General features: G+C 34.8%; 1 protein-coding gene across 3 annotated transcripts in view; it reads right to left on the bottom strand.

Moving 5' to 3' along the window:
* Window positions 1-284: 284 nt before the first annotated feature.
* Window positions 285-9,349, bottom strand: part of LOC306879548 (potassium voltage-gated channel subfamily KQT member 2-like) — a gene marked incomplete at both ends in the record, with an annotated part of 44,555 nt that continues 35,490 nt past the window's right edge. For 2 of the 3 annotated variants that reach the window (XM_079432574.1, XM_079432575.1), the window contains 4 exons: window positions 285-1,001; window positions 2,398-2,521; window positions 5,587-5,718; window positions 6,940-7,048. In XM_079432574.1, coding sequence (XP_079288700.1) covers window positions 285-1,001; window positions 2,398-2,521; window positions 5,587-5,718; window positions 6,940-7,048 — 1,082 coding nt within the window. The remainder of the gene's footprint in view (window positions 1,002-2,397; window positions 2,522-5,586; window positions 5,719-6,939; window positions 7,049-9,349) is intronic. The other variant, XM_079432576.1, reaches the window with a different exon arrangement.

Genomic DNA, 9,349 nt, shown 5'->3' with positions numbered 1-9,349 from the left:
TTCAAAAAATTTACCCTTATGACTGGTTTTGTGGTGCAGGGTCACAGATGAAATGCTAAAGACTCTCTCAGCGTCTCTCACGTTAAAATCTGTCCTTCTCCAGACATGACCTGATGGATAAGCAAGTGCTCGGCTCGCAGAAGACACTGCATTGCATCTTCACTGCATCTTGCCGTTTCCACTGTATCTTCTGCACGTGGAGCCGAAGAGAAACGCTGCATTTTAAGCACGCAAATGCAGTCCGGTGCGCGTTTGCCAACGGTCGAATCCCAGATTTGTGAGGTTTACTTCGGGCCGGACCATCCTCTGTCTGCGTAAGCGTCGTCTCCGGTGGCAGAATGAGGCGATGGGGCGCAGAGATCGGAGTCTGTGTCCGACTCACCTTCTGCGATGTACGGCCTGACTTTACTGCAGCGCGACACGCCGCTGAAGTAGGCATTGTTGAGGAAGTCCAGGTTCTCTTTGGACTGCGAGATGCTGAAGCCGCTGAAGGAGCGCTCCAGTTCCTCGTGGTCCACCGAGGGGATGGATATAGATGTGTCGCTCTCGGCTTCGGCCTGCTGCTGGGAAAGAGCCAGTGATGCTTCACCCCGTGATGCATGATGCTGTCCCGCCCCGCGAGAGCCTCCGTTGTGCCCGGCGGACGAGCGCTCGTGGGCCGGAGGTGGTGGGATGCGCACTAGCGAGGGGTCACCCATGGGTGACGTTCTCTGAGCGGGTTCGGGGCGGCTGTGAAGGTGCCAAGATGTGGAGGGTGGGCAGTGGTGTTTGATAAATGTCGATGGCAGCGGGTCGAAGTTCTTCTGGCCCGCTGAGCTGCTGGAGCGGATTATTTTGGTGATGGAGCCGCTCTTCTCCATGTGCTCTACCGGACTGTGGTACGGCGGCGCCGGGTCCGGCTCCTTAGAGGCGAAGTAAGCATCCGTCTCGGACTGCGGGATGCCCATGCGCTGGATGTAGATGTTGACCAGGAAATCCAGCTTTCTCTCCATTGACATCACCTAAAAAAGAAGGAAGATTAGATTTTTTTTACTTAGAAACACCGGTTTTACTAACAGCTTGTGCCAGCGCAAACCGTCTTTTGGCGTTAAAGGGGTCATCAGATGCCCATTTTCCACAAGTTGATATGATTCTTTAGGGTCTTAGTGAAAAGTCTATAACATACTTTGATTAAAATTTCTCAATGGTAGTGTAAAACAACACCCTTTTTACCATCAAAAACAGCTCTGTTGACAGCAACCCGTTTCGGTGCATGTCCCTTTAAATGCTAATGAGCTCTGCTCACCCTGAGAAAGTGATTATTATTATTGGGGATTTCAAAAAAGCTCTGGCTGGATATTTAGCATTATAGGGTGGATGTGTACACATACTGTCAACACACATTTATGTTCAAATAACATGTAAAGTGAATTTTGCATCCGATGACCCCTTTAAAATTGTACTGTCAGGATTTACTAAAGACAATCACCTGCAGAAATGTTCACACCCATCGGCGCTTTTTTGGAATTGCGCTCTTGCACTAATTTGCCCTGTTTAGTAAATCTGGCCTTTGGTTATTATGGGTGAATCCCATTAAAGTGAGCTCATCTCCATGCTACTGCACTAGTCAAAGATGCCTAAACAAACTTGTAGCAGCATTTTGTTCTATGAAAATTAACCAAAATATTGCTGAATATTCACAGGAACATCTGCATTTATTTGCCTAATCAACATTTTTATTTTTTTTGGTAGGCCTGTGTAGCTCATATATTAGATTTACTTAATGATAATTAATATAATAAATATAATAGCCTGGTAAATCTCTCAAAGAGTGTCCAAATAATGTAAAAAAAGAGCTATTTTTATACATAAAAGCAGCAATCTACTTTTTTTTTTATTAAAATTTTTGTTATAATTAAAAGTTAATTCAATACATTAACATTTTAAATATGATTTAAAATGTATTTAATACATAAATTAAACCTTCAAGTTATGATAAAATAATTTAATACATAAAATAAATATTTTGGTTATTATTAAAACTATTTAATACATAAAATACACATTATAATTATGATTAAAAACATTGTTCAATACATAACAAAACATTATCATTCTGATTTAAAAATAATTTGATAAATAAACATTATACTTAACATTTAAAAAAGGAAATTATACTTAACATTAAAAAAACAACTTATTCAGAAACACGAGTATTCAGAAACTAGTTTAAACATTTCGTTTTGCTTAATGTTTTATCAAACTTATTTTAAATTTTCTCTCATGAGTGAATTCAAAAAGTCATATAAAGAATCATTTTAAATGTATTTCTTTCTATCAGTAGCTAAACTGAACAATAATAATAATATGTATATATCAATCAATCAATCAATCAATCAGTGAGCAGGCGTGACTGACCTGTTTCTCCACTTTCCCAAGCCGTCCCATCATGCTGGGATCTTCTGGCAGCTCTGCGTCCGTGGTTCCTTTAGGACGATCCTTGTCTGTTATTGAAGGACCTCGACCAACAATCTGATCGACTCTAATTAAACACATGAAACATCTAGAATAAAAACTTCATAACTCAGAGTCAAACTATTAAAAAATACATCTTTAGGAGAAAATATGTCAACCAGTGATCCATTACACATTAAACACAGATAAACACAGAAATACATTTTTTCATATTCACCTATTGTTAAATACACCAGATTTTCTTTTCAATTGTAGATTTAAAAATAATAAATATATATAGTTAATATTAATATCATTTTATACTTACAATAACATTTATTTGATTTATTTAGTTTTGTTCAAAATGCATCAATAAATATTTCCCTTACATGTTCATTTATCACATTGTTATATATCTGAACTGTTAGAATAATAACATTCATATGAAAGATGTATAAATTCCCAACTTTAAGAAATAATACACCATGTATTCTATCTTAAAGCATAAAGCAGTGTGGGAAATCAATGCATGCATGCAGAGGGAGGGATATGATAATGACGGGGCGTGTCCACACGCAGACAGACAGAGATGATTGGACAGAAAGTGTCAGGCCCTCCAGACGGACGTTTTCTGTTGATATTTGCCACTTTTGAACAATGTGTCGAAGTGAAATCACATCTTTAGTTGCATATTACAGTATGAGCTGCACATCTGACACATTATCCAAACTGATGGACTACACTAGCAGGGGTGCGTCTGATCTGAGACACTCCGTCTAAATACGGCATCGGATGTGTTGTTTGGCTGCTTTAAAAAAAGAGATCGGTGGGAATCAATCAAGCATGAAGGAAAAAATACTGTGCATCATGTGACATTCCTGAATAAAACAACATGCCGACATGCATATGCAAAAACTGCGATGCTATGAAATTAAAGACCATTCAGACATGTGCATCTCCATTTGCTGCTTCTTGCTGCCGCAACGCTTCATCTCCACACAGCGGTGCAGGCAAACTAGCTTAACCAGTTTTAGTTCAGCTACATGACTAGTAACTCACTGAAATGTGGTATTTGGTCCCCCTCGACTAAACGTCTCTACAAAAGCCTTCGGTCACAGCAAACAAAGGTCATGAAGTGAATTAGGAGCTGATTATCAGAAGCCGCCCGGAGCGTTCAGGCTTGATGCAATAATAGACTAGTTTGTTTAGGTATAGCTCAGTTTCTACTAGCCATGTAGTCTGAAACAGAAGCAGGTTTCTTGGTTGGTCTCTGGAGCGAGAGAGATCTAACGCAGGCCCGGGAGATGTCCTAACCTAGAAGACAACTGGGGCGACTCTTTGGTTCCTTTGGTTGTACACTTCTTTAGACGAGGGGTGCTGGGGCCCGGAGGACCCAATATCATATCTAACCTGGCAAAGCAAATAGAGTAGAGGACAGCAGAATGCAGAATGACGTGACACAAGCAGCGCAAACCCAAACCAACAACAACAAACCCTCCAAATATATTCCAGACATTACCGTAAAAAGCTCTCGCACTTGCTGTCAGCGATCAACATGGGATGAAAGTATGCCAGTAATGTTTTCATTCATTTATTCATACAGGAGGACTGGCCTAAAACAAGACGGATGTGACTGTGCTGGATTAGTAGGTGGGCAGCAGTTTATGTACACTGAGAAGTGCTGTTTCTGAAGGTGTCATGGATCCATGATGATCATTTTGGTTTTATGTGGCACTGATAAACTTTAATACTATTTTTCAACCAAACATTAATTTAATAACTCAGAAAATAGCAAGAAAAATATTAATAAATAATAGTAAAATTTAGAATAAAATAACAGCTTTAAATATTTCTTATCTAATATCTAATTATATGAATATTTTCATTATATAAAACATATTTTTAAATATATATGTATAAAAATGTGTTGGTTTCATATGGCATTGAGAATCTTTAATAATATTTTCAACCAAACTTTCAATTAATGATTTAAAAATATATATTTTTTAAAATTATAATTTAAAATGTATTTATTCATATACATTAATAAAAAAAAATCATATTTAATCATTTTATCTAATTACATATTTTTTTGTTGTTGCTGTTTTAAATGTTAGATATGAATATTTGAAAGATTTTATTTTATGATATTTTATTATTTATTATATAAAGTTTTACATGCCATAAAATATAAAAATCTTTCATGCTTAAATATTTTATCTAATAAAATATTTTCATTGCATCTTGAGTGTACAAATCTTAAATCTTTTTAAAACATTATTATATTTTACAAGGTAAAAATATTTGTACAAACATGAATTTCTGAATCATGAATATCAAATTTTCTCTAATAAAGAACAAAACATTTTGATCTAATAAAATATTTTCATTGCATCTTGAGTGTACAAATCTTAAACATATTTTCAAATTTATTTGATGGCTAAAAATAAATAATATTGTTACAAATACCGTACATTTCTGAATCATGAACACCACATTTTCTTAGGGTTTTATGATTTGAAAACTAAATTTTCCATGTCATAAAAAATGGTCTGATATTTCTGACAGTTATGATGGTATTACCACTGTAAAAAACAAAAAACTAATTCAAAGTTGTAAATAAAACAAATATTATTGGAGTAGGTTTTACAAGAAAATACAGTTTTAGTCTTCCTACTTCAAAATTTAACATTTAATTCAATGTATTTCTTAGTATTTGTGAAATTTACCAGCAATTTCTGACTAAAAAACTAAATCCTACATTAAGGTTTTCAGAATAAAGTTATTAATAAATGAATAGATTTAAGTCCCACATCATTATTGACCCACATATGCTGCTCTGAACTGCTAAAATATCATGATAATGTATCTCAATAAATGAAAATGTAGATAATGTTTCTCAGTGGAGGCATTTAAACACAAAAGCCACTGAAGACAGCGTTCGAGGCGGTTTTTGGGTATCATATACATACATGTGAGGATAGCTCTGATTCTGACGGATATGAACACCAAACCAGTGAGAGACGTTTAGGAAACTGAGCCATGCAAAACACAACAACACAACACTGTCTAGTATGTATGAGTCAAGCGTCACTGTCATGTCCGACGGTGTGAGGAGAACAGAGAAAGAGAAGCAGCTGTATCTGCTCTTGCCTGGACTGCAGATTTTTAATGCGTGCCAGCATGTCCAGATGTCCGGCCGAATACTGCTCTATCACGTCCATCACGTCGTACGGCCGCAGACTCTCTTTAAACTTTCGCTTGGACACCATGAACCTCATGATGCTGCAGGGACAAGCAATCACACACATTATCACACTTAACACTGTACACACAAATAAAGGATGAACCTCAAAGAAGCTTTCGAGAACATGTCCAGCTCATATTTCACCCAGAAATATAAACAAGAAAATATGTTTTGATTACCTATTTATAGTACTAAAACCATTAAAAATATCATTGGAATAAATAAATAAATAACTGAAATAAAATAAAATATATATATAAAAAAAAAAATTCAAAACCCATTTTATTTTGGCTAGTTTATTATATATCAAATAATAATAATTATTATTTTTTTATTGTACTTAATTTATTTCATCTAGCTTCCAACATTTAATTTTATGTAGGTCCTACTAAAAAAAAAAAAAATGAAATGAAAATGTTATATTAAACCATATTAAAACAAAAACTAATAAAAATGACAAAAGCAAACAACAAAATGACTAAATGATAAAAACTAATTCAAAGGTAAATAAAATGAATAAAAACTATAATATTATCACAATGATACTAAAATAACACTTATTTCTTGGACCCAGTGTGATTTTATTACTGAGATTCCATTTCAGTTTTCACTCATTTTTTTAATTAGTTTTATTTTTTTTATTTCACATTTTCATTTTCATTTTTCATCATGATTTTTATATTTTTGTTGTGGTTTGTCTTTTTTTAATGTCTATATAGTTTTTATACATTTTTATTTCAGCTTTAGTTTGAGTTATTTTAGCTAATCAAGCTAAATTAAATAAAAGTGAGAAATAAAAAATAAAACAATTAACATAAAATATACAAAATAAGTTACAATAATTAAAATAATAAAAAAAACATATTATTATTTGATTTTATTTAAGTAAAGAAACAGTTTTTTATGGTTATAGTGTTGAACAACTGGGATTTTTACTTTTAATCTCGCAGTAAAACATGACCTGAACATGTTTTTGTGAGATTTACTTCATAACTGAGTCCCAGACACTGATCTATTTTTTCAGGCTTGATACTGACATTCAATATTCAAAATATCTCATGCATAAGAGTCGCTGACATGATCTGAGCAATGAAAGTGTGAATGTAACGAAGGATTCAAAAGACTGAATGTAACACGTTTTGTAACTTACATTCAGGAAAGACTGAGTTTATGAGGTAATATTATGTGATGCAGACTGCTGTAGTTTTATCAATAATATTACTCGTCTGATGGATGCTGCCTGTCTCATCTTTGCTTACCACACGGCCCTGATGGTAACTTTTAGTCCCGGCGTTAAATCCTGAGGGACAAACTCACAATGGCAGCTCTTATTGTCATCAACAATGTCTTCTCCAGGAAGGCTGGCTTCTAAAAAACACAACACGGACAGCAGGACTCTGGAGTTAGTGCACAAACACCCTAAACCCTCCAAAAACCTAAACTTAGCAGAGCTGCAGCCATTAACTAGCTCAATCCCACACCAGACTGGTCAGTGCAATGCGATCTTTATAAAGCTACGAGACGGGCATCACGGGGAATCCAAGACAACTGTGGCCCAAAGAATAACAAAGCCATACAGTGACCCCAAAACACATCTGAACACTTAAGATACAGTTAAACTGGATGAACATCACTGCATCAGTTAAATCAATTAAGGATGTTAAATAAGTTGGTTTAAAATTATATTAAAAACCCCTGCAAATAAATAAATAAGGACACTGAAAAAAAAAAGAAAATTTTTAATTTAGGCTGGGTTAAAAGGACAAACAAACAAACAAACAAACAAACAAACAAACAAAAATAAATAAGTGAAACTGATAGAAATTTGATAAATTTCAATTTTCTTTTTTTTACAGTGCAAATTATTTGTTTGTTAAACGTTATTGAAACATATTCATAGTTAATGTAATGAACCATAACTCCATCAAACAACAATTATGAAGTGATATTAATTATATGTATATATATAAAAAAAAAAAAAATAATTCTTTAAACAGACTGACACATTTTTGTCAAAAGACATTATTTAATGAAGTGTTTGACTATATGTGAGTTAATAAAGCACTGAGGCATCTGTCAAATATGTTAATGACCATAATGAAATGCTTTCTTAAATTTAATTGACTATTTTAAATGATTTTCTAGAGCATTGGTAATTGATGAAACCAGTGATACGTCAGTGCTGGACTCGTCTAAACTACCTTGAATCTTAAAGCAGCGATTCTCAACTGATTTTATGTTGAACACCCAACACAATGCCAAACCTGTAACCAGCATTTAATATTATACGGGTCATATTTTCTTTATCAAAACAGATCTGTAACAAACTTTTTGACTCTTATCGGTTGAGAATCACTGATTTAGAGTCATTAACAATTAGAGGTATAGTTCAACCAAAACTGAACATTTGCTGTTAATTTCCTCTTATTTTATATATATATATATATTGAGGTCTTATGAAGCGAAACAATCGGTCTGTGCAAGAAACTGAACATTATTTACAGCATTATTACCTGTAATCCAGAGCCTCAGGCAAATGGGGAAATATGATTATTTTCTGTGAACTGGTTCTTTCAAATGGCATGGCATATAAAGTGAATAAATTGGTCTTAATCAACTCACTTTTACATAAACAATGAGAAACCATAAAAACTACAGGTAATAATGTTTTTGGCACAGACCGATCAATGCGCTTCACAAGATCTCAATACAGGTGCATCTCAATAAATTTGAATATCGTGAAAAAGTTCATTTTTTCTTGTAAGTTATTTTAAAAAGTGAAACTTTCATATATTTTAGATTCATTACATGTAAAGTAAAACATTTCAAAAGTTTTTTGTTTTAATTTTAATGATTAGAGCTTACAGCTCATGAAAGTCAAAAATCTGTATCTCAAAATATTAGAATATTTATATTTGAGTTTCAATAAATGACCATCTCTACAGTATAAATTCAGGGTAACTCTTGTTCTTTGAAACCACAATAATGTAGAAGACTGCTGACTCTGCAATGATCCAGAAGATGAACACTGACGCCTCCACAAAGAGGGTAAGTCACAGAGGGTCATTACTGAAAGCTGTGGCTGTTTACAGAGTGCTGTATCAAAGCATATTAAATGTAAAGTTGACTGGAAGGAAGAATTTGGGTAGGAAAAGGTGCACAAGCAACAGGGATGACCGCAAGCTTGATAATACTGTCAAGCAAAGCTGATTCAAACACTTGTGAGAGCTTCACAAGGAGTGGACTGAAGCTGGAGTCAGTGCATCAAGAGTCTCCACGCTCAGACGTCTTCAGGAAAAGAGCTACCAAGCCACTTCTGAACCAGAGACAACGTCAGAAGCATCTTACCTGGGCTGTGGAGAAAAAGAACTGGACTGTTGCTCAGTGCTCCAAAGTCCTCTTTTCAGGTGAACGTAAAGTTTGCATTTCATTTGGAAATCAAGGTCCAGAGTCTGGAGGAAGAGTGGAGAGGCACAGAATCCATGTTGCTTGAAGTCCAGTGTGAAGTTTCCACAGTCAGTGCTGATTTGGGCTGCATGTCATCTGCTGGTGTTGGTCCACTGTGTTTTCTGAAGTCCACAGTCAACGCAGCCATCTACCAGCAAATTTTAGAGCACTTCATGCTTCCTTCTGCTGACAAGCTTTATGGAGATGCTGATTTCATTTTCC

Source organism: Barbus barbus (assembly GCF_936440315.1).
Source record: "Barbus barbus genome assembly, chromosome: 13".
NCBI classification, from domain to species: Eukaryota; Metazoa; Chordata; class Actinopteri; order Cypriniformes; family Cyprinidae; genus Barbus; species Barbus barbus.
Note: the sequence above shows the minus strand (reverse complement) of the source record. Positions and strands in the feature narration are given on the sequence as shown.